The sequence below is a fragment of the Denticeps clupeoides genome, chromosome 7 (assembly GCF_900700375.1).
Source record: "Denticeps clupeoides chromosome 7, fDenClu1.1, whole genome shotgun sequence".
NCBI lineage: Eukaryota > Metazoa > Chordata > Actinopteri > Clupeiformes > Denticipitidae > Denticeps > Denticeps clupeoides.
In genome coordinates, this window is record NC_041713.1 from 21,972,327 (window position 1) to 21,996,692 (window position 24,366).

The following is a 24,366-nucleotide window of genomic DNA, read 5'->3' on the forward strand; positions in this document are numbered from 1 at the left end:
AGGTTAATAAGGCTGGGTCAGAAGTTGAACACAATTCCACTCAATATAAAATTTGAGCTCTTAATAAAAATCAGTAAGTTGTATGGTCTGTTATATGGCTTTAATGTAAATTAAGTGAAAGTGAAGTGATTGTGATAGACAGCAAGCACAGCACACGGTGACACAACGAAATGTGTCCTCTGCTTTTAACCATCACCCTTGACAGGCGCCCGGGGAAGTGGCAACCTTCCGATTACGGGGCCGCTTCCTAAACCCTTAAATGATGAACAGCAGGAGGAAACTGGAGAGCCCAGAGGAGACCCAGGCCGACACATTGCTGAGTGCAGTGCCACTGTACGTGTGTAAAAAGGAAATGACTACATTTGCATTACTCGGTTACTCACTGTCCATGTCTGCTCAGTCCCATTTCGCTGATGTAGGATCCTCTGGCAGGACCATCATTTAAGAACCCAGGAAAGGACTTCATTCAGCAGATAAGAGGCAGACGTTACTTTTTCATAAGAGCTTACATAAAACATACAGCAGCCATTCAATTACTTGTGGACTTGTGATGAAAATCCACCATTTAAACCTGCGTCCGTCCATTAGATCGTTTTGTTGCAGTTGTTCCATATGAGCTGAAAATAATGAAGTTGCATATGTTTCCATATTTCAACCCCCCGCCACCCCCGAACCATTTTTACAGGCGACGTCGAATTTAAATTCCGCCACCAAATCTGGCAACCGCCATGTCGCGTGCTTGCGCAATAGGTACTGTAGGTGGCGCCAGCGCGCCACTCGCTGAGCTGCCTTGCAAGCCGCAGAAGAGGAAGAGGAAGAATTCTGTTGGCGTGATCACGTGACTGCGAGACTGAGGCGGAAGTGGTAGTTAAACAGCAGCATCCCCTGGACCACAGCCTGCAAGCTGGTACGAACAAATGTCGCCCGTCGATGTCACGGTGTCGCGACGCGCTGAAGGACGGTTCTGGAAGGGGCGCGTGTGTGACGTTGCCCGGCGCTGCTTTTCGGGCAAAGCTGGCAGCTAGCTCGGGGGTTAGCCTGTGCGCTAGCGTTAGCGTCCTCTCTGTTGTTGTTTTGGCTGTTAAAAGTGCGCCTGTTGCAGCAATTCGAGGTTTTTGACGGGGAGTCCCGCATCGTAGGTCGCTTTTCCCCCCCACGGCACGACGTGGCACGACGGCCTCGTCAGGGCAGGAACTCGCCCTTCTGCAGCGATGGATGTTGTGTTTTCAGGGTTTTGTAGGCTTTGCGGGGCTTGTGAAATGTGACGTGTGAAGGATGATGTCGCGTCTGATGGCCGCAGTAACAGGATTTTCTACTTTTTTATCCCGAAGCCTCCCTGACACGACTCTCGACGTTGCGATGCCATGGCAGCTGCCACTGTGAGCAGACCTGGCGGTGGCCAGGCCACGGAGAAGAGCCAGCTGACCTTGAAAGGTAAAAGCCCCCGTCTGCTCCAGGCTTCGCTTTTACTTTCCTTTTTAGACTGGGTTTTAGGGTGTTTCAGACGCTTTGGCATTCAGGGATTCAAAGCGTTTTATTTGTCATACGTACAGAAGAAATGATATTTCTCTGCACAGTGACATTCTTTCTCTGGTGTCCACCTACAAATGCAGTCTCAAGAGTTTAATATAAACAATAAGAAAAAAGTTAGCAATAGTTGTAAAAATAGTAGTTTTTAAAAATAGCTGAAAAGAATTTTCAAATCTATCAAATATCATTATTTTAACAGGTACATTTGACATCAAACCCTAAAATTCATATTTGTCAGGCAGTATTGAAAGAAGAAATGGGGGGAAAAAAAGGTAGTGGCTTAAATTAAAAGGTAGTTCTACTACTACAGGTAGGTAGCAAATAAAAAAAAAAAAAAAATTCTATAGTATCCAGAGATCAAGCTGTGGAACGCTGTCGTTACACATGTTCTCCAAATAACCATTTGAGCCATTCTCTTACACACATCATGTTCCCACATGACCGGACATAAACATAAGCTCGATTGAATATTTTGTATGTATTATTTAGACCGCTTTTCATTTTCCATTTTATTGTTTGCTGCAGTCGGTCTCTGCAATGAGTGCTGAATTTCTTCGTGTGTTTGGTTTGGAGACCACTAGAGGGCAGTGTTTTATCAGATGGAAGTACATACCGAGGAGTGAGAACCACATGGGCATAAACGATACATTTTGGCAACTTTACAGGAGAGTGAAAACCAAAAATGACTATATTTTGTGTGTCGTTTTTAAACATATATTATATTCAAAAACGTTTGAAAAGTATAAATATCTTGTTTACTAACTTTAAAATAATTAAGAATGCATTTATATCCTTTTGACAGTCGAAAGAGCCAATGAAGAGTTTTCATTTGATGTGTAGATCTCAATTTTAATCTAAAATGGGTGGTGGCAGCCTAGCTGGTAACACACTTGCCTCTGAAACAGAAGTCCCAGGTTCAAACTCAACTTACTACCATCATAACCCTAACCCTGAGCAAGACACTTAACCCTGAGTGTCTCCAGGGGGGGACTGTCTCTGTAACTACTGACAGTAATAAGGGTGTCTGATGAATATAAAATGTAAATACATCTTTAGTTTCTGTCATAAGAGAATAGCTCTTTTTTTTATTGATAATTTACCTCTGCTTTCTTAGCAAAAGTTAATATTGGATTCACATCATTAACTTTCCAGTTGGTTTATGAATGGAAGATCTCCGGCCCTATTCTTTTTGTTAATGTCTTCCTGTCTCTTTCAGTGTTGTCAGCAAAACCCCAGTCCCCCAAACTCCCGAACAGACACTCGCGCCTCAGCTCCTTTGTGGAGGTGACTGCTGACGGCCTGACCAGTGAGACCAAGAAGACTGGCAAGCGGAGTGGGAATCAGGAACTGCAGTGGAATGAAGATCTTACTCTGTAAGTCTGAACTTTGCTGTATTCCCTGTGTGTTTTACACTGTGGACATGTCTGCTTGCAGCAGGAGGCTCATTAAAAAGTGTCCATACGCACAGAAATGTGTCAGTTGTCAATCACATGCACCATATTCTCAAAAAAAAAATATTACAATCCTCCAAAAGCACCCAGTCCAACTTTTCAGAGTAAAAGCATTCTGTTTTGGTGTCAGTCTTGGTGTCACATTTGACTTTGCAGGTCACAGGTTCACACGCCTGGGAAATTTCATTGACATAAAGACAAACTGTTGGTTTGCGGTCAGTGTCATGGCCATTAGCTCCGCACTGTGGCATGCGTTAATGATAAAATAACAGATCATATATCTAGTAGTATCATAATTCGTTATGCACATTCTTATTAATCCAGTATGAATACTTGGGACTTGGGAATGTTGCTTCCATGTTTGTTATCTGACGATTGCAGCTCTGATGCTGTGTTCATTCACATTCTGCATCTGTCTTGGCTCACTGAACATAGGAACGTCACTCCACAGAGCCGCTTGGACCTTAAGCTCTGGAGCTGCCACACACTGAGGAAGGAACTCCTGGGCACTGCCACCATTGACCTGCTGGACACCTTATGGACTCATGATGGCAAAAGTAAGAGCGATCAGAATTATAGTTGTTTTAGTTTTAGTCTAGTCTTTGCATCAAGCTTTCATTTTAGTCTTTGTAAGTCTTAGTTACGTCTATACGTCTAGTTTTGAATATGAATATTTAGTCTAGTTTTAGTCTGCGAGCCCTGATTACATTTTGGTCTAATATTAAGTCAATGAAAATGTTATTTTGTTAACCCAGTAAGTATAGTAGAAGCACCTAATAGAACAGACAAAAACATTTTCTTTAATCACACCCATTTCATAATTAAAACAAGGTTATCTTATTGTTATATTATTGTTACCTTATAGACTCAAAAATACTCAAACTTTGCATATGATTTGTTGCATGATTTTCGACCCCATGTTCTGTTATTTTCCGCTTCATTGTAAAGAAAGTGCGTCACTTCCTCCCAGCCATCTGCTCACCAATCAGAAGTCTCCTGAAATCAAATAAATGGCACAATTGCGTATTGCGGAAGTGACATGCGACCAGATGGGAGATACAGGAAACATAAACCGTGGTATAATAAGGGGAAATGACATCTTGTGGAAACATTTGGAGACATTTATTATCATTTTAGTATGTCTATAAAGTAAATGTCTATAATTTTAGTTTAATTTTGATCCATATTTAGTCTCGGTTTCATTTATCAACAATATTACATGATATATTTCATTAGTTAGTTATCCCATAACCAGCATTTACTTCTCATCTTATCAAATCAAAAAATGTTCTTGACAAAGATATTTCGTCATAAATTCTGTTGACGAAAACAACAGTTTCTCATCATTGATGCCCATGAAATGAAGATGCCTTGGATAATTGGCATAGTTTGTAGTGGGGCTACATAGTGGGGCGTATCCTCAAAAGATCAATTCAGTAACTGGGAGAGAACTCTAAATTCATGTTCTTTCTAGCGATCCAGATCGATCTTCGGTATGGTTACCTCGTCTACAGCTGTGAAGTGACAGATGAATTAAAGCTGCTCTACTGCTGTTTATTCTCATTCCCTCCATCTCTCCCCCTCGCTTGCAGTGGAGAATGTGCAGCTCAGTCTGGTCCTGCATACGGAGAACAAAGGCTTGGTTGTGTCAGGAGGAGAGCTCAACGTCTGCCTGGACGGCCTGGTTGTTGATCTGGGATCCCTGCCCAATGGCAGCGCAGCAACAGACAGTGAGTCCCGCCTCGAGCAAGAGTAAAATGTTCATGAGTGAAACGACACGTGCCGGTGAAACTGTGTTTGGTGGAGTTGGGGGGAGTGGGGTCTCGTGTATCACAGTCTTGTTTCAGGATTTATTCTGCTCTGCTCAAATCGAAGCAAGCAATTTCCATCTCTGTTCAATCTTAGGTATCAGATAATGATCACACATTGGGTGTGTGTGTGTGTGTGTGTGTGTGTGTGTGTGTGTGTGTGTGTGTGTACTCCTCGGCTAAATGCTGGCAGGGATTGAGGATTGCTTCCGGAATTTGGGACCTCGCACCCGCAAGTTCCCCTGTTCATCTAAAGAAGAAAAATGGGTATTTTATCCACATAGCTGCCAAATGCTGACACAGCAGGCGAGAAAGGAAACTATGATGCTGTTCGGTGGATCAGGATCCATTTTGTTGTGCTGTAATGATAAACACGCGTTTAGTTTACAGCGAATCAGAACACGCCGACCGGGTTTGTAATGCGTCTTCTCCTGAAATGTTTCACACCTGGTCACTGAAACCAAACCAAATCGTAACCAAAAGACTCTTTTGTGACGTGTGTGTGAGTGTGTGTGTGAGAGCACGTAATTTGGACTGTTTATGTATAATTTGTTTCTCAGAATTGGGCAATTGCCTTTCGTTTTCTCCTGGCTCAGCAGTACAATCAGGTACTATGATCGCTGACGCGCCCGTGTGTGTGTGTGTGTGTGTGTGAGAACAGGGGCGTCCTCTGTTACTCTATAGATTTTGAAAAAAGGAATATAAAAGTGGGTAATGTGGTGTGTGTGTTTGTGAGTGCATTGCATAGTGGGACAACTGGCAATGAAAGTGAACATTTTATTCAGTTGTTCAGTCGGCAAAACTGACTTGATGAAATCTCAAATCATGATTTTAAAAATGTGTTAAAAAATAAAATGTACACAGAGGTCTAGAGTATGTGCTGCCTCTCCTGAGGGCTAGGTGTATGTGTGTATGTGTGTGTTTATAATGGAGTGAGTGTGTGGCGTGTGTATTAAGGGCCTACTGTGTTCCCTGCTGAAGGACCAGTCTGTTGCTTTAGTGTTTTTGCTCATTTCCCCTGGCAGGTTTTCTGACACTTTGACATGCTCATGCATGCGCGCACACACACACACACACACACACACACACACACACACACACACACACTGCTACCCATAAACAGCTTCTTTGTCTGCCAGGATCTGGGGAATAGAGGTTCAGAGAGCAGGATTTACCTTTTACACACGCATACACATGCGTAAACCACTCGTTCTGATTGCCGGCTTCCAACCAATGGAAACCAGGTTGGAAAAAAAAAAAATAATAATAATCTGTGTTAATTGCTGCAATTTAATATTTAATGCAATGAACACATTTGTTTACTTGTGCATGAGGTCTGAAATGGACTGAATCCAACGATGGAGGAGAATGATGAAGGACATTTACTTAATTTTCCAAGGTGCTCCGACACGAGAGCAACTCTGCTCGTGGTGTGTCTGTGAATGGATGCATGGAAATCGGGAGTGAACAAGCGTTTAAATGTACGCATGTGACACGCATTTACGATGTTTCTGGACTGGTCTGAATTAAGTCGAAATCTGAGCCTCTTTCCCACAATTCACTTTAGTTTAAAAACTGAATAATAGCTATCCTTACTTTTGAATAATGTAAAGTCTGAATGAGGACAGCCTTTGGCTCTGGGATGTGGTGACACGAAGCCGTTATGTTTGTGTCTGTCTGAGCCTGATTGCAAGTCATGAAGAATGTCCAATGCATCTGGAGGAATCAATATTTCAGATCATTGCCCGGTTCAGACAGACAACTCTGCTAATGAACCCACGAGCATCAGCTCTTCTGCCTCGCGGCTCCTCTCTTCACCTCTCATGTGAAGGGATCAATATTACTACGGACATTTATAAAATGGAAAAAGTTGCATCTCATGTTAATCAGAAAGGTTTGTACAAGTGTGAATGTATGTATTTGTTAAAAATCATTAATGGGAAAAAAAAGAATCACATGAATAAGGTGTAAAACTGAGGAGAATGGTTATAAACTCTCTCTCTACACACAAAAGCACTGTATTCAAACCACTTGATGTTACCTGGCAGAAAGAGGCATGGCACAGTAGAGGTTAAAAGGATGAACAGTTTCTAATTTATTAACACCAGTAGATTATTACTGCAGTTACATGTAAATATTGTATGTAAAAAAGGTACCAATGTTACAGAGAAAACCAAAATGAAAGACAGGAGGAAAAGATGGGGGGGGAAAAGACAGAAAAGCCTGAACCAAGCTTCAGAGACATCGCCTGATCCAGGAGAAAAATGGGAAGAGAGAGAAGACTCGGGAACTGGAAGGCCCAGTTCCGATGGAAAAGAAGCTGAGAAAAAAAGCCCCCCTCCACTACCACACGTGAACATCCTTTATACAGTTGACCCACAGGAAGTTGTCACAGACCAATCAGGATTTGTCGTCTCCCGTCTGGGGCAGACAAATAGAGCAGGCGATCTCAAAAACCATGGCTGGAGCTTCACACCTATTATTTACCAAATGGTCGCAAGAACAAAGAACAGGAGACCGACCAACACGGACCATCACCACCAAATTGTCACGAGAACAAAGAGGTGTTTGCCTCTCAACAAGGCAAAGTTGCAGAAGTACCGTGGTCCTGCCGAATGCCCCATCTTACAGAGTGTTGGGCAGGTAGTCTGTCTGAATATATATGCACCGTCTGTGTTGATAGACTAAATATCAATTTTGGAATAGTTTTTAGATGGATTTTAATGTGTTTCCATACAGACGTTTAATAATATTATTCCTGATGCCTGGGTAAGACCATGGAGGAGTTTGAGGAACCTTTTTCCACACAAGATGTTTTTTGAACTCTCACAATGGTCTACATTTTTGCTTTGGGGTTATTTCGTATTTGATTTTTAAGTAGTGGGAGCAGATGTTGAAGTATTAGCATGACCCGGTTTGGTCTCCGCAGTGTCCATCTTGGAGACGTAAGGCAGCACAAGACGCACCTTCATAGCCGGCCTGAAAAAGCCGCCCCTTGTCCTGCGTGGCTGTGAAGGGCCGCCTGTTTAGGCGGGGGGGGGGGAAAGAGCACTGACTGTCAGTCATGTTACTGTGTCCCTTGTGTAAATGCTGTAAGGTGCTTTGTGTGCTGCGCCTCGGTCTGGTTATTTTTTTTTCTGTGAGGGTTCGGGGGGCAGTGGGTGAAGATCCCACAGTGGCTCCAGTGAGCTCACGGCAAGAACAGCCAGAGAAAAGCTGGAACCAGAAGTTCACCATGTTAAACTGCCACATAAATCATATCATGTGTAGGCTAGATGTGTCATTTGTGTGAGTGTATTATGCAGCTCATGCTTTGAGATCTTTTGCGTTTCATTTGTTATTAGGTAGAAGGTGGTGAAGATATTAATAAGGATATCAGGTTAGGAGCTAGTATCGGAATTGTACTGATTTACTGTGTGTGTGTGTTTGAACACATGTGCAGCATTGTTGCTATGTGTCTGTCTGCAGAAATGCTGCAGTCTGACGGGCCGAACCGGTGCAGGACGCTGACTGAAGACGTGCCCGGCAGCAGCCACCTTGGCAGGTGACACACACATATAACAACTGTACACACATGTGCTGCGTCTCACGCTCTGTGTTTGTTTCACACACCCTCACTGCCTTCCAGCACTACGGTCAATTCATTACATAGTCGCCTGCAGAGAAACACAAACAGAGAGAAGCTCTGGAGAAGCTGCTGGAATGTGTGGCTCACTTGAGTCTGTCACACTGGCAAGTCCTCTAGACGTGTGTGTGTGTGTGTGAAGCCCTCAGCCTTTAGTAACATCATCAGTCTGTCTGCAGAGGGCTGAAAAAGAAAGCACCGCATGTGAGAAGCACTGATTGTTTTCCTGGGAGGTGGCTCCAGCCTCCCATGACCACCAGCTTGCAGACCTGCCAGCTTCTGCTGCGGTGCCTCATGTGTTTTAGATCAGAGAAAGCGCGCCTTGGCCTGTCGTGGTTGTTCTACATGTGGAACGTGGGCGCGCCGCACATACTCTTATCAACAGTTCCACTGTGTGTCGAGCTACAGGTCGTCTGCAGGAGGTTCGCGAGTTGGCTCTCCTGGCGGTTCGAGGGGCTGTTCTCTCACCAACGGCGATGTGAGCGGTGAACTCAGTCCTGGTGCCTCCAGCAGTCTCCACCCCACTAAGAGTTCCCACAACAGTCCTGCCAGCACCGGTACTGCATACTGCATCTTCAGAGGGGTGGGACTTTTATGGTGTGATGGGCCATGCAAGATGTTTGCATTAGAACTCCTTATTTCCAAGATCTGTTGGTGGGATTTTGGTACTTTTTTGGTGATTTCAGCAACTACATGACATGAGTGGATGCTGACACTGAATAATTTTCAAGGTTTAAAAACCTTAAAAGTCCAGTGTGTGTTCTGACATCAGTGATGCATCTTGGGATTAAACGCTGTTGCCACTGGTGGTTGGAATGCAAACGGTAAAGCAGTTCTCTGGAGAACTGTAACCACGGTACTAGAATTACTTGGCCTGAAGGTGCCTATTGTACAGACATGTACTGGTGGACAAAGTTTTGAAAAGTTCACAACTCTTATGGCTCTGTAGGCTAAAGCCTGATCCTTTTCACCCCCAGTCGCGTCTCAAATTCCAGCAATGAATGGAGAAATACTTTCCCTCTTTCTTTACAACCCAGGTAAAAGTGAGTTAACTACAAACGGCTTGGACAACAGCACGGTCGCCTGCCACACCCCACCCCCTGCATCCCCATCACTCAGATCCGCCACCCCTGGCAACAGCTCCGCTGGCCAGGAGAATGGAGCTTTGCCCCTGCCTGCAGAGACCACGCCCCCCAACCCAGACCAACCCGCCTCTGCAGTGGAGCCTGTAATGGAATCACTTCCGGCAGGGTGTGTGTGTCCTCGAATCAAAAATAAATAAAAAAAATTGTGTATATAATATGTGTGTGTGTGTGTGTGTTTTATAATCTTTTCATACAGTATTGTTGTTAACAAAAATGTATAAATACATTATAATTTTTCTTTGTCTAGCACCTAACAATCTCTGAGCATGCTCTTCACTGACAAGTCTGAGCCTTATCAGGGCTCTTAGTTTGTAAACTCAATATTCTATAGAAATCGAACGACAATTGCTGGTGTCTTCCTCTTGTAAGTTGCTTTGGATAAAAGCGTCTGCTAAATAAAGTAAAGTAAAGTTGTTAGTTTGTGTATCTTGATCAGTCTCTTCTTCTTTTCATAGCTGGGAGCAGCGTGTTTTACCCCACGGTCGGGTATACTATGTGGACCACAATACAAAGACCACCACCTGGGAAAGACCTCTTCCTCCAGGGTTTGTAGACGCGTCTGTGATTCCCAGTGTCTTCCCACCGTGTCAGACGTATATGTTGAGTCATCTGGGACGTCAGCCCTGTACACTTTTAACAAGATATTTACACCGGCCGTTACTTCACTGCCATTATGTTATGGCTTCTTGGTGTAAATCCCAGGCTCTGAAACGCCCGAAATCTTTTCCTCAGTCTTCGCCAGTTAGCCTTGGTGTTTGTGGTTGTGATCAGTTTTTATAGACCCTTGTGTGATTTGTCATATGGGAGTGAATTTTAATGAACAGTAAAGTTCAACTCATTATTCTGCATGTTTTTGAAAACTCTCCATTAAGAAACAGAACGTTTTATTTACTGGTTTTTTTTCTTTTGATGGTTTAATTCCATGCTCTTTTGTACGGTGTGTATGGAAAGACTGTCGGTCTCCTTTTTTCCACTGCACACCAAAAGCACGGCGCAGAACAAAAGTCCCTTTCTTAGTAGCACATGTGGTAACCCACGGCCCACCTGAGGCCCAATTAGCGTGGAGCTGCCGAACCTGGGCCATGTAGAGGCTGTGGGCTCGGCGCCACCGTGGCCGGCCACCCACCCCCACCCAATAGGCAGCTGTGCATTGTTTCGAAGGCCCGTGCTTTCCTGCTCCGTCAGTTTCAGTTGCTTTGTAGTACTCTGGGAGATATGAGTCTTAATTGAAATGTGGGTGTGTTTCCACAGTGTCAGCGATCAGGATATTCTGAAGAGTTTGAGAAAAATATTTTTTATATAATATCATTTTTATAATTTTTATATATATATATATATATATATATACACACACACACACACACACACACATACATACATACATACATACATACATATATAAAAAAAAAGAATATGGAACTGATGGAGATTTGATTCCCCCTTATTTTCAGAGGGCAACAGCCCTAATAGTGAAATAAGTCCTCACCAGTAATGGTGTCAGACTGTGTGTGTGTGTGTGTGTGTGAGTGAGACAGAGAGGATGTCTGGTGTTTTTACTTCCAAATTCTGTACTGATTGAGTCAGAAGTTTGAGGATAGCTGCACACCTCTTTGGTTCCAGAGGGAAAGGAGTTTTGAGGGATAACATACCATTAAAGAGAGTTTTCATATTCCAGAAGTTTATGTATTTTTATTTATTTTATACAGACAAATGTCTGTTCTCCCCTTCTCATGTGGCTCTTTGCGCATTGGCAGGTGGGAGAAACGCGTGGACCAGCGAGGAAGGTTCTACTACGTTGACCACAACACTCGCACCACTACATGGCAGCGGCCCACAGTGGAGTCGGTCCGGAACTACGAACAGTGGCAGTCACAGCGCAGTCAGCTGCAGGGAGCCATGCAGCACTTCAGCCAACGCTTCCTCTACCAGGTTCACGATTTCACGAAGCTGGACGCTTCCTCAGATTTTCATGCGCTTCATTTTATGCATTTATCTTTACAGCTGTCCTGGTGGGTGGTGTGTGTGTCTGTCTCCCACTGGTCTGAGCAAATTCCACAAACACAACATTCATGTAGGACTTTGCAATCGGTGATGAGCAGAAAAGTGCTCACAAATGACTGAGGTGTGCCAGAAACAAACATGATTTACTTATTTATTTTATTTTTTATTATCTCTCCTGAAGCTACGGGGACCGATAAGACAAGAGACGTTGATAGGACTGAACACACAGGGAAATAAAACTAACTTCTTATGCCGCTCCTTCTCCCTCATCTCTTATCCAAGAATGGCCCACAGCCTCCTCCTAGGCCCTTGTTTTGGTACAAATCAGCCTGGGTTTGTCGATTAATTTGGCTGCTTTAAATGTGTTGTGTGTGTGTGTGAAAGTGGCTGCTTGGTTCACTGGGGACACTTACATCATTCCTCTGGAGTGAAGATAAGGCCAGAAGCCCCTGTGACAGGGTTGCTTGAGAGACAGCAGACACACAGAATATGTGCTTGTGTGTATTTCCACTGCGGATGAGTGTGTGAAATTGTGTGCGGTTTTCGGCGTTCATATGTTCTTTTGTAATGATATGGCTGGTAATAGAATTGTTACTGCTCGACCCACTCACAACACTCAAGCCCCACCTCCCACCCCTCTTCTGACCTAACTCGCTGTCACATGCCACGACTCCAAAAATGTGGCACCTGATTCCGAAATTACACCAGGTTGTGTCCATTCTCGTATGAAAAAACACACACAGTTGCGTAGAGACAAAGAAGAGTACAGGCCCTCACTTTCAGAGCAGACTTGTACTAAACACAGAGCAAATACTCATTTTCTGTGAGTGTGTGTGCTGTAATTGCAGCTCATTAAGCTGCCATTAAGTGCTGTTTCCTCCTCCCAGAAAGGCCGCTCTGTCTCTCTCCCCCCCTCCTTTCACACATTAACATAAGAACCCGTTGGCTTCATAGAGAATATGACTTTTCCCCCAGTGGAGCCTGATATAATGTGCAAAGAACCCTTCATAGAGAACACTGATATTGGTGTAAATATAGATTCATATTGTCCGGTCATACATTATTTACTTCCGCTGTATGTCCTGAAATGGTAGCTTTAACAAGATGTATTACTCGTTTCCCCATTCTATTACAATGCTTAATTTGATTAATTACATGAATTTGTCAGGTCCATTGCTAGTATATCTGCAGTAGAAGGTCCTGGTGTCGGTTCCTGCGTTTCTGCGCAATATACCTTCAGTATTGGCTACTCTTGACCCCCGATCCCTAATTCATCCCTCTTGCTCTACTCTTTTCTGTTTTCCTCCCTCGTCACTCCCTTTGACTAAAAGGACACTGGCGAGAATGCAGTAAGGATGATGTCATGCCTTTTTTTTTTTTATTTCGAATTTTTTTCCCCCCTTTCTTACCTTTTTTAGTCATAAAAACTCCAGAGGGTGGGTCCTATAGACAGGCACTTGAGCGACACCCAGTTCGCTAATGCCACAGAGACGCTGACATGCGCTGGTCCAGATGCACGGGGCTCGGCCTGCGTTGTGTTTGTGTGTACAGCGGCGAGGAAGTTGGGTTCGAGGCAGCAGCAGCCCACCAAACCCAAACTTGTTACTTGGGGTAAACCTGGTAAATGTTGTGTGGTGCCCCGGCAGTGCCAATGCAAACCAGTACACTGAGGAGTGTATTCTCTTACACACACACACTCGCTTTCCGGAGGTGAGCCACATACAAACACACAAAATTTCCATGCAGGATAGCATACACACACACACACATGTGCATACACAAATACTCTCCCTGGCTTTGTATGCTGCCAGGCTAAGTAAACCACCCTGGTTCCAGAAGTGGGTGAGGGGATAAAGGTGCTTTTGTCCGGGGTGGGGTGGGGTGCAGTCTGGGCAGGAGGGCGGTATGAATGCGGCCTCAGTTAGCGCAGACATCACGCCTCCCTGCTTACTTTCACAGCAGCCCTAGAAAAAACGGGCGGGCGGGGAGCGACCCCCCCTGGACGCGGGGCGGGGTCTGAGGAGCGGCGTGGTCCTCCTCCTCCTCTCCCACTCCTTGGAAAGGCATACATGCTCCGTCTGGACTCCCCTCTGTCAGTTGGGCGCCGGCATGGCAGCAGTGAGGAGGTCGCTGCCTTGCTTCTCCCGTCTGCCCAGCAGACACTCTCACGTTCCAGCCAAAATGCGTAAAAAAAATTATACAGGATGGGCGCAGGGCATCAGGTTTGTCTTTTTTTTTTTTTTTACTACATTGTTTCTACCTGTTTCTCACTCCTCTGTGAGAATCGGGCTTCATTCTGTGCTGCTGGAGACGGTCTGCAGGAAGGATGAGGGATGTTGGAGGAACGGTGCCGTAACCTTACTTCCTTACTGGATCTTGCTAACTTACTCCCTTTCTCTCTCTCTCTCTCTCTCTCTCTCTCCTCCACCAGTCCTCTGGCGTCCAGGTGGAAAACGACCCTCTGGGAGCGCTTCCTCCTGGCTGGGGTGAGTGACCTCCTCTTATCTACACACACACACACACACACGCACTCATTCTCACCCATACTGGCATCACCATGGCCCCCAGCTTGGGTCCAGCGATATGGCCAGAGGGTGGCGGGTAACGGAAGAATGACGGCATCACAGGGTTTTACCTCCTGGAAATGCTGAAGGGCATGAAGCTCTGGAGGTGTTTGGCCGCAGCGACTGTATCTGTAAATGTTTTTATTGGCGTTGGAGTGTAGGCTGGGCTTTAGATTTCGTCTCGTTTCTCATATAGTTGCACCCATTTCCTGTTGTAGCGCCAACCTTCTCTGTTTTAAAGCAGCCACGGCCATAAAAGACATGGGCAACGTCGTCTGTCTCCCATTTTCATTCACTGTTCTTCAGCAGAGACTCCTTTTTCAGAAGATGTTGGTTTTCTTCCATTATTATTATGTAATATACTTCACTTTCAGCATGTCTAGGTTTAAAGAGTGTGGCTGCTCGGTCGGCCTGCTGTGGTTTCTCCTGGTTTGACTGGAGGACAAAAGGGTCTAAATGAAAGGAGAGATGGCGGAAAAGGGGTAGTTGCAGAGAAATGAACCGTGGAAATGATAGATTTGTACGGGGAGAGAGAGAAGGAGGAGGAGGCAGGGCCTGCTGGTAAGATCCGCAGTGTGAGGGCTACTGTTTCAGAGCAGGAAAAAAAAATCTGCTAATGAGAACAAGATGGGGCAGAGAGAGAGTGAAGGGGTACCCGCTTTGGTCATGAAACCCGAAAGGTCAGAAACTATGGCAACGTGTGACCGAGAAAGTCACAAATTGCCGTGGTTGTGAAATAAGACTGCAAACACTGCATACCCCTTATGCTTTTTTTCATATTGCTGTTGACAGTAGAAAAAAACTTCCAAAAAAAAAATTTCCCAACGTTTTACTCGTCTCTTGTTCTCACAGTACTAGTTAAGGCTAACGGGCCTAACTAACCCAGTCCCCTCTGTGCCCCCATCTGCCCGAACAGAGAAGCGTCAGGACAATGGCAGGGTGTATTTTGTCAACCACAACACACGGACGACCCAGTGGGAGGACCCAAGAACCCAAGGGTGAGTTGCCAGTGTGGTGGGTTGTTCTGGTGGAGCGCGTGACCACAACAAAACCGGCACAACCCTTTGACTATATGATCTCTGCTACGGTTGCGAATATTATGTAAAAACCTCTTTCTTCGCCGCTGGCCATGTTTCAGGATGATCCAGGAGCCGCCCCTCCCTCCTGGATGGGAGATGAAGTACACCACAGAGGGTGTGCGGTACTTTGTGGACCACAACTCCCGCACCACCACATTTAAAGACCCCCGGCCAGGCTTTGAGTCGGGGTAAATTATTTCTTCTTCTTCTCTTCTAATTATGTTGTGTTTATTGTACAGCGATCTTATAGCTGTATTTTTATGAAGGCAACGGTGACATTTCTTCAGTGAGACTTTTTAACTCTAATGCCGGGGCGGCCCAGTCTGAAACCATGGCAGGAACACACACCACAGCGCTGGAGTCGTTCTCTCCGTCTCTTTTCCTCTTTCTTGCCTGCTCAGTTTTTCCCTCCCTGCTGACTTAGCAAAGTGTGTGTGTGTGTGTGTGTGTGTGTGTGTGTGTGTGTGTGTGTGTGTGTGTGTGTGTGTGTGTGTGTGTGTGTGTGTGTGTTAGCAGGGCTAGGGGTGTGGGGGAGTCGTTAAAATGGTGCATTTTGTACAAACACAGCTGTGGACACATGAGGACTTGTTCGGTCCTCACCACACAGATCTGTGCCAGTGTTTTGTAAAGCCATGTCAGGTTTTTTCTGGGTTCACACGATTCAAAATTGAACCGAATTCATTTCCTGTACTCATTTGAACTGTGCCTAGAGTATCTCAATGCGTAGCATGGAAACCTTTGACGTAATATTTTTAATTAATGTGTTTATTTGCCAAACATTAAAATCCGCACAATAGGACTTCACGGAGCGCAGAAGACGGAATACAGTGCTAGCAAGGAAAGAGCAATGACAGATAATGCAGGGGAGAAAACTATAGTAACACAATAAAAGAGGAGCGAAAGAACATTTGGAGTTTGACATGTAAACAAATGAAACGTGTTTGCTTAATCTCTTGAGCCAAAATTAGATACTACCTAGAAACATATTATTTAACTCACATGCAACAGTTAAACATGAAAAAGTGGCGCCAGCAGAGCGTCAAACTGGTTTTCTCAGCCCAGAGGACGTTCTTTGGCTATGGAAGACCTCAAATGGCCTGGCTTGAAAAGTCAAATGGACGCCCTGGTTACGTTCCACTAGCAGATTGCAGCTGGGAGGTTGAAGAAGGGAGTGAACTGCCTGTTTTTAGCCTTTGTGTTCAGGCCTTGTTCTAAGCCTTCTTCTCTGTTCCTTCACTTTTCAGGTCCAGGCAAGGAGGATCTCCAGGGGCATATGATCGTAGTTTTAGGTGGAAATACCATCAGTTTCGCTTCCTCTGCCATGTAAGCATTCGGGTTCAGAATATACTACACTTAATACTACACTTACTTTACTTAATATACTATACTTAATATACTTAATACTAGTTCTTCTTTGACCCTCGGTTCCTTTCATTCTTCTTTCTCCAGTCCAATGCTTTGCCAAGCCACGTGAAGATCTCTGTGTCCAGGCAGACACTGTTTGAAGACTCCTTTCAGCAGGTAGCTTGAGGCTGAACAGCACCGAGTCAACCCAGGCTGTCCTTTGTGCAGTAATAAGCAGTTTAACGGTCCCTCCCTTAGATCATGAATGTGAAGCCGTATGACCTGCGCAGACGCCTCTACATCATCATGAGGGGTGAAGAGGGTCTGGATTATGGCGGCATTGCCAGGCAAGTCTGTCTGATACCTCATTCCCCTCACGCCCCTCCCTTTTTTCCCCCAGTAAGGGTAGGTGTCTGTTAGTGTGACTGGTAATTGAGTTCTTTGTATATTTCATGGTGTTGGAGACCCTCTGTCCATCGTCTTCCTGGTCCATCGACTGCTGGTCCCGCCTTCTGTGTTGTCTTGCCTTCTCTGTTCACATTTTATTTTTGTTGTCGCTTGTGTCTCTGTCTCCGGTGTCGCGCCAGTGGTTTTACCCTATGGTAGGTTACGTCATGCTGTTCTACCACAGGGTAGAACCACGGACGGGATGTCTGGAGGTGTCTGCACAGCCCCCAGCGTGAGCCCCTGGTGTGGTGCCCCTCTCCTGGGACACATGGGGGCGAAGGTCAGGGGGCCTTGGTGGTGGTGGTGGTGGTTACAAACCTTGTGCGTTATGTGTGTGTGTGTGTGTATGTGTAGGTGTGTATAACCATATATGTGTTTCCTGCCATTGCAAACCTGTTATCTGTAGACATTCCTTGGCTAATTTATGTGGAAATCATTCCATGTCTAATCACCTTCAGCAGCACCAAAACAACAGCAACAGATTTTCTTCATGTTGTCTTTAAAATGGACGTTGTTTCCTTTATTATTATTAATACTACGTTAACAATATTTCTAGACAAAACTTTTATTTTCTGTAGTAAGCAAAATGGTCATTTTCTTCTCCATTCTGTATTTCCCCTACATATAGTTCCCTAATTCACCAAAGTCCAGCTAGCTGTCCGGGGCTTGTGGTTTTGAAATGCTGCAACCAATGCCTTGTCCAATGTTGCATCATTTGTCACGATATCTTGTGATACTGTACGTATCCGATATTCCACAACTCACAGAAAACGTAAAAAAAAAACGCTGAAATCCAAGATGCTGTGATCAGTCTGTCATGTTGTACGATTTCACTCAAGTACCCAGCCATACAGCGCCATCTACAGGAGTGGAAGTTGTAGTCGCACGCTGATTCTCATCTCTGCTGACCTCATTAAAGAAAACGCCATCACCTGGTGGACAAAATTTTTATACCCTGTATCGATACAATATCAACACGTAAAATATCGCAATATATTGCTGTATGATATTTTGATATTGGGGCAGAAGGTTGCCGGTTTGAATCCTGAGCCACTGAGGTGCCACTGATCAAAGCACCGTCCCCACACACTGCTCCCCGGGCGCCTGTCATGGTGCCCACTTCTCACCAAGGGTGATGGTTAAAAGCAGAGGACACATTTCATTGTGTCACCATGTGCTGTGCTGCAGTGTTTCACAATGACAATCACTTCACTTTCACTTTCGTTTTTGAACACCGCTATAACCTGATATCAAACCATATTATTAAAGCCTGAAGTATCAGTAATCTCTGATGCCATCCATCATAATGGTTGTTTTCATCATCTACGCTAGTTGTACAAATCATTTCCAAAATAATCGCTGAATCATAATGTGAACAGACTGTGGATAGCAAGTCAGACTGATCATCATCTGAACTGACGTTCTGTTCAGAACATTGCGGCATTTCGGTAGTTGATTGGTCGCTGTGGCCTGTTTGCTTTGTTTCGTGTATATTAATGTTAATTCTGTTCTTAATTGGATTTGCTTTTCTAATAATCGTACAGATATGAACCACCAAGCAGTACCACTAAGAGTAGCTGTACCAAAAAAAATTAGCAATGGCCTAATGTCCATGAAATTTGGTTTATTTGTTACTGCAGCTAATTCTTGCTTCTGTCCCCTCAACACACACACACACACACACACACACACACACACACACACACACACAAAACCCTATTAATTTAGGGTGTTTTAATGTACATTGTTCATCCTTACATTGTAGAAAACATCAGGAATTAAGTATCTTTGTTTAGGTGACTGAAGCTAGCCCAGGTCTGGCACAGACCTGTTGCAAAAAGAAATGTCTGAAATATCGTATTGTCCCTAATGACCTCCTCTTTTTCAACAGAGAGTGGTTCTTCTTGTTGTCTCATGAGGTGCTCAATCCAATGTATTGCCTGTTTGAGTATGCTGGCAAGAACAACTACTGCCTTCAGATCAACCCGGCTTCCTCAATCAACCCAGACCACCTCACCTACTTCCGTTTCATTGGACGATTCATCGCCATGGTGAGGTTTCCTCAAGAAAGGAAGATATCTGCAAGAAGTTATTTCATTAAAGCAGAAAAAATTGTGAAAATATGAAATACTGTGGTCACTCGATCCATCTCACTGTAATAAGAGAAGTTTTTATGCCTTGTTGGAGGCCGAACTAGTATTCTACTGAATCCTCAGGATATGGAGCCATGTTGTTGCAGACCTGCTTAATAGCTCCCCCTCCTCCAAGCAGCACCGTCTGCAGCCAACTCCCAGCTCGCCCTCAGACAAACTCCAGAGGCTCTGTGCCCGAAAGCCGAAAAAACAACCACCCCCCCCAACACGCCCCTAACCACCTCGTCTCTCCCTTCCTCCCACTGCCCACCGCACCCAGCACACACACCCGCCAATAACAGCCTATATTTAGTCACCAAGCACACTGCACAGACAGACCCTTTTAAAGATGCTGCCCCTTTCCTGTGTTTTTCCAACAGTCTCCCACTCTAGTTATGCCCCTAATCTCATATACCCATACTTGTTTTTTTCGTGCTCCTTCACTGATTCTCTTGCTATGGGCTGAACAGGCTGTGACTCAGTGCAGGGGGTGTGTTTTTTTTGCATGACCGCAGTACTGTTTTTAACACCCAAGGCAGGGGAAAATAGGAGGCTGTTGGTCACTGTGAGGAGGAAGCCTGCTGTGGAAGTGTAGATGGATATGGAAATGGTGGATACATGTATATTTTTCTGAATATAGTTATGATGTTATCTGTTAGGCTCTGTATCATGGGAAGTTCATCGATACAGGATTCACCCTGCCTTTCTACAAGCGCATGCTTAACAAGAAACCCACCCTAAAGGACCTGGAGTCTATTGACCCAGAGTTTTACAACTCCATCATGTGGGTCAAGTGAGTACTTTTTCCTTCCTCTTGTTCCATTTGGTTTATTAATGTCCAATCCTGATCCTGTTCACTGCTGGAAAGTTTTCATTCCATCCCACCACCCCTTCCACATTCATTGGTAGGTCATTAAGAAACATAAGAGCCTCAGTAAGGTGAAGTGGGATTGAAAAGTTGTAGGTTAGGGCTCCTCCAAGGCCCGGCCTGGGAACCTCTTATGTATAATTATATATGGGTGTTTATCAATGTGTTTGTGGTGTTTCAGAGAGAACAGCCTGGAAGAGTGTGGAGTGGAACTCTACTTTGCTCAGGACATGGAAATCCTAGGGAAGGTTACTACCCACCCACTGAAGGACGATGGAGAGAATGAGCTGGTTACTCAGGAGAACAAAGAGGAGTACATCAGGTATCCTACAATACATTGTCTAGGGCAATTGTTCCCAACCTTTTTTCCCTGATGCCCCCTGCTTGTGTCCATATATACACATGAATAAATGAAATGATGAATTACAGTTCCACTGGTTGGGAACCACTCATCTAGAACAGCATTTCTCAATACCAGTCCTGGGGTCTCACTTTTCTGATCCAGCTCTCCAGATGATCAAGTCATCAGTAGCTGGATCAGTTGTTCTGCTGACTTGAAAGTGGGAGTCTAAACCAGAGAAGGCGTCTTTGTGCGCCTCCATTTGAAAGTGAAGTGACTGTCATCAAGAAACACTGCAGCACAGCGCGCGGTGACTCAACAAAATGAGTCCTCTGCTTTTAACCTCTGCTGGCGGGTCAGGATTTACGGGTCCACTTACTTACCCGCCAGGCCGCCACTGCCCCAGTGTATTACTGTAGTTTAGCCTCTGGTCTAAACTCCATCCTGAAAACCTTTCAAAGTTTCTGAACACTTTTACGGTTGTGCCTAATACAGTGTTTCTGTCCCTCTGCCAGTCTGCTCACAGATTGGCGCTTCACTCGAGGGGTGGAGGAGCAGAACAAGGCCTTCTTAGACGGATTCAACGAGGTCGTGCCGCTGGAGTGGCTGCGCTACTTTGATGAAAAGGAGTTGGAGGTAAGTGCTTAGATATAATATTTCTGTCACAAAACTAATATGTTCACGTTTTACAAATGTAAAAAAAAAAAAAAGACTGATTATGGACATTGTTCAGACACACATGGACATTGAAACACTAATTAATCATGGAAATGAACTGGTCTTGGCGTTATAGTATTTTTAATTCTTGAACCAGTTTCTAACAGGTTCTAGACAAACATTCTCCATGACACAGTTTGACAGGGTGTAACTTGAAGTGTCTATAACAATGATTCAGATGATTCAGTTTCACTGCATTCTTAAATTTACACTTTGAGGAACTGAAAATGCGATGATAACATTGAATGCATCAACGTTGTGTATAATACTATAGTGTATTAATGTCCTTAATCTCTGTTCGGAAAATATACTAATGTTTTCACATTTTTAATTAATAGATGAAATTGTATGTCAGTATTTGAACAGAAGAGTCACTGTCACTCTGTCCCTTAGCTGATGCTGTGTGGCATGCAGGAAATAGACCTCAGTGACTGGCAAAAGAACACCATTTACCGCCATTACACCAAGAACAGCAAGCAGATTCACTGGTTCTGGCAGGTAACCTTTCTCCAGTCCTGTCCTCCGGTAGTGGTTTGGTGAGTGTTCGCGTTGTGTGCGTCATCACCTTGTTCATCTAATTCAGGTTGTGAAGGAGATGGACAACGAGAAGCGCATTCGACTGCTTCAGTTTGTGACTGGTACCTGTCGGCTGCCGGTGGGGGGATTCGCTGAGCTCATAGGTACTTCTCATCTTCCACCAGAAACTCGCCGTCATAACCATGCCTATCTGTTGGTTTTTTTTTAATCATTGTGTGTATTTTAGGGAGTAACGGGCCACAGAAGTTCTGTATAGACAAGGTGGGAAAGGAGACATGGCTGCCTAGGAGCCACACCTGGTTAGTTCTCATGCTCACAGTGGATTCATAAATGTACTGAGAAGAAATGTTTCGTCCTGCCGGTTTTAAGACAACCATTGTCACCATTTTTACAGTTTCAACCGGCTGGACCTGCCACCCTATCGCAATCTAGAGCAGCTTCGAGAGAAACTCCTGTTTGCCATCGAAGAGACTGAAGGGTTTGGGCAGGAGTGAAGATGGATGGTGCATTTTGGATTGGTGGGGGGTGTATAAGTGCCAGAGGAAAGCCATTGGAAAGGCATTAAAGGCCCACGTCTGCTGTATTTTACTTCCTTCTTGGGTCCGTGGGGTGCATAATCATTTCTTTGCTGAGGGACCAGCATTTCCTCTGATGTGCTCTGAGGTTTACTTGATGGCATTCAAGATCCACAGGTGAAAATGTAGCAGGGAGGATGCATGTTCCTTGGCAGGCACTTAACAGTTTTAATTTGTTGCTTTAGAGGGGAAAAGGGGGAAAATGAGCCTCACTGTGCCACTGTAGTTTTTCAAGCTAGGATGAAGAAGCTGGTAATAATGCCAAAGGATTTGGCCTTTAATGGATTATAAATCTCTGCCATTTGAGTTTGAGAAGCAGCAGTAGCATTCCTCGCCCCCATAGGGACTTTAGAAACAAACCAAAAAGTAAAGACATAACAGGATAATGCAGACGGAATTACTGTAATCAATAGCCAATGTCACAGCACATCTACACCATATGTAGCATGTCTACACCGGGGGACAGATATTTAAAAAAATGACAGTATGATTGAAAGTCTTTATCTGTTTGTGAGAGTGGAATACAGAAAGGATAGCTCGAGGAGGAGTTGTGCTTTGTGGAAACTGTGTAGCTGTGGCACTCATAAGAAGGGTAAGAATGTTCTGTGTAAAGTTCCATGATTTAAATATGTATGTAAATATATATTAGCTCGATTTTTGCTTTTTTTTTTTAATATTCATCATAGTCTCACAGTATTACAGTGAAAGACAAGAGTGATGAATCTATCATGCAAATAGCTATTAAAAGTTATTTTGAATGGCTGCATGGTCCAGTCACATTTCTTTTTTTTTTTTAAATCAGTGGTTCTGAAATGAATGCATATGTTTGTGGCCAGATTACACTTTATTACTCATCTAATCAAGTAGGAAATTTTAGATTTCTTTAGACATTTCCAATTTTAAATTTGGAGTATGAAATCAGATCTTCCCTACTGAGCAATAATCCTAAGTAATTTAAAAATCCAGTCTTTCATTTACATTCGTTAAATCCCATTTGTGGTTTGGGGTAGATGACCACAGATGTGCTTATGGGAGAAAAGCAGGTTGAGTGAGCTGAGAACGGGGCAAATCTATCAGAAGCACTGACTATAGCCAGTGCCACATTTGGAATGTCCTGAAAAGGAAGGAAACCTCCGGTTTTCTGAGGAGGACAACTGATGACTGACGAGCAGTGGCCTCCCAGATGATCGTCTGTAACATAACTCATTAACCTTACTTTTTTCCATGTTAATCCAATTTAAATGTTTCAGATCATCAAAAAATATTAAATATTAAGCAAAGACGACACAAGTAAATGCCAAATGTGTTTTTTAGGGAAATTATTTTATTATAAAGAGAGGAGAACAAAACCTACATGGGCCTGTGTGGCAAAGTGATTGCCCCCCCATTAAAATATAACAGTGTTTCATCACACCTGAGTTCAATATATCTAGCCACACCCAGACATGATTACTGCCACACCTCACTTGTTCATGACTCCACCATAGGAAAGAGACTGGGGGAAAAATGGCCTGCATGACAGAGTGCCAAGATGAAAACCCCCGCTGAGCTAAAAGGGACATTAAGGTTCTCAATCTCAATCCCCAAGACTTTTGAGAAAATACTCTGTGGACCAACGAGACAAAAGCTAAACTTTTTGTAAGGTTATGTCATATTAAATCTGGCGTAAAAGGAACACTGCTTTTCAGAAAAAGATTATACAATCGGTAAAATATGTTGGTGGTGATGTGATGTCTAGGGCTGTTTTTCTGCTTCAGGACCTGGAAGACTTGCTGTGATAAATGGAACCCTGAATTCTGCTGTCTACCAAAAAAAAAAAATCACCTCTCTTGGTGACCTCAAGCTGAAACGAACTTTAATTCTGCAGCAGGACAATGATCCAAAATGCACCAGCAAGTCCACCTCTGATTGGCTGACAAAATTAAGACTTTGTACTGTCCTAGTCAAAGTCCTGACCTGAATCTTATTGAGATGGTAGGGTGGTAGTAGCCTAGTGTGTAACACACTCGCCTATGACCCTGAAGACCCAGGTTCAAATCCCGCTTACCACCACTGTGTCCCTGAGCAAGACACTTAACCCTGAATTGCTCCAGGGGGGGACTGTCCCTGTAACTACTGATTGTAAGTTGCCAGTTATTAGGTTTAGAGGGCAAACACGAGGCACTGGTGGCCGAGCAGGTAAGGAAGTGGACCCGTAATCAGA

The 24,366-nt window shown here is 44.3% G+C and overlaps 1 protein-coding gene across 2 annotated transcripts; it reads left to right on the forward strand.

Annotated features, from left to right (window-relative positions):
• The first annotated feature begins 751 nt into the window (after positions 1-751).
• wwp2 (WW domain containing E3 ubiquitin protein ligase 2) lies at positions 752-22,925 on the forward strand. 2 transcript variants are annotated; one of them, XM_028986045.1, is made up of 24 exons: positions 752-907; positions 1,332-1,434; positions 2,747-2,903; positions 3,417-3,538; positions 4,574-4,711; positions 8,258-8,333; positions 8,823-8,971; positions 9,452-9,665; positions 10,015-10,104; positions 11,314-11,488; positions 13,992-14,046; positions 15,041-15,122; positions 15,263-15,391; positions 16,448-16,526; positions 16,653-16,724; positions 16,806-16,894; positions 18,886-19,045; positions 19,786-19,919; positions 20,176-20,316; positions 20,850-20,970; positions 21,445-21,549; positions 21,635-21,731; positions 21,815-21,887; positions 21,983-22,925. In XM_028986045.1, exons 2-24 carry the CDS (start codon positions 1,365-1,367, stop codon positions 22,080-22,082), a joined length of 2,628 nt encoding a protein of 875 aa, XP_028841878.1. In that variant the 5' UTR covers positions 752-907; positions 1,332-1,364; the 3' UTR covers positions 22,083-22,925. The 2 variants fall into 2 exon arrangements, with proteins under 2 accessions (XP_028841878.1, XP_028841879.1); XM_028986046.1 differs by lacking the exons at positions 752-907; positions 1,332-1,434; positions 2,747-2,903; ... (5 more) ...; positions 10,015-10,104; positions 11,314-11,488 and adding an exon at positions 11,680-13,782.
• The last annotated feature ends 1,441 nt before the right edge of the window (positions 22,926-24,366 follow it).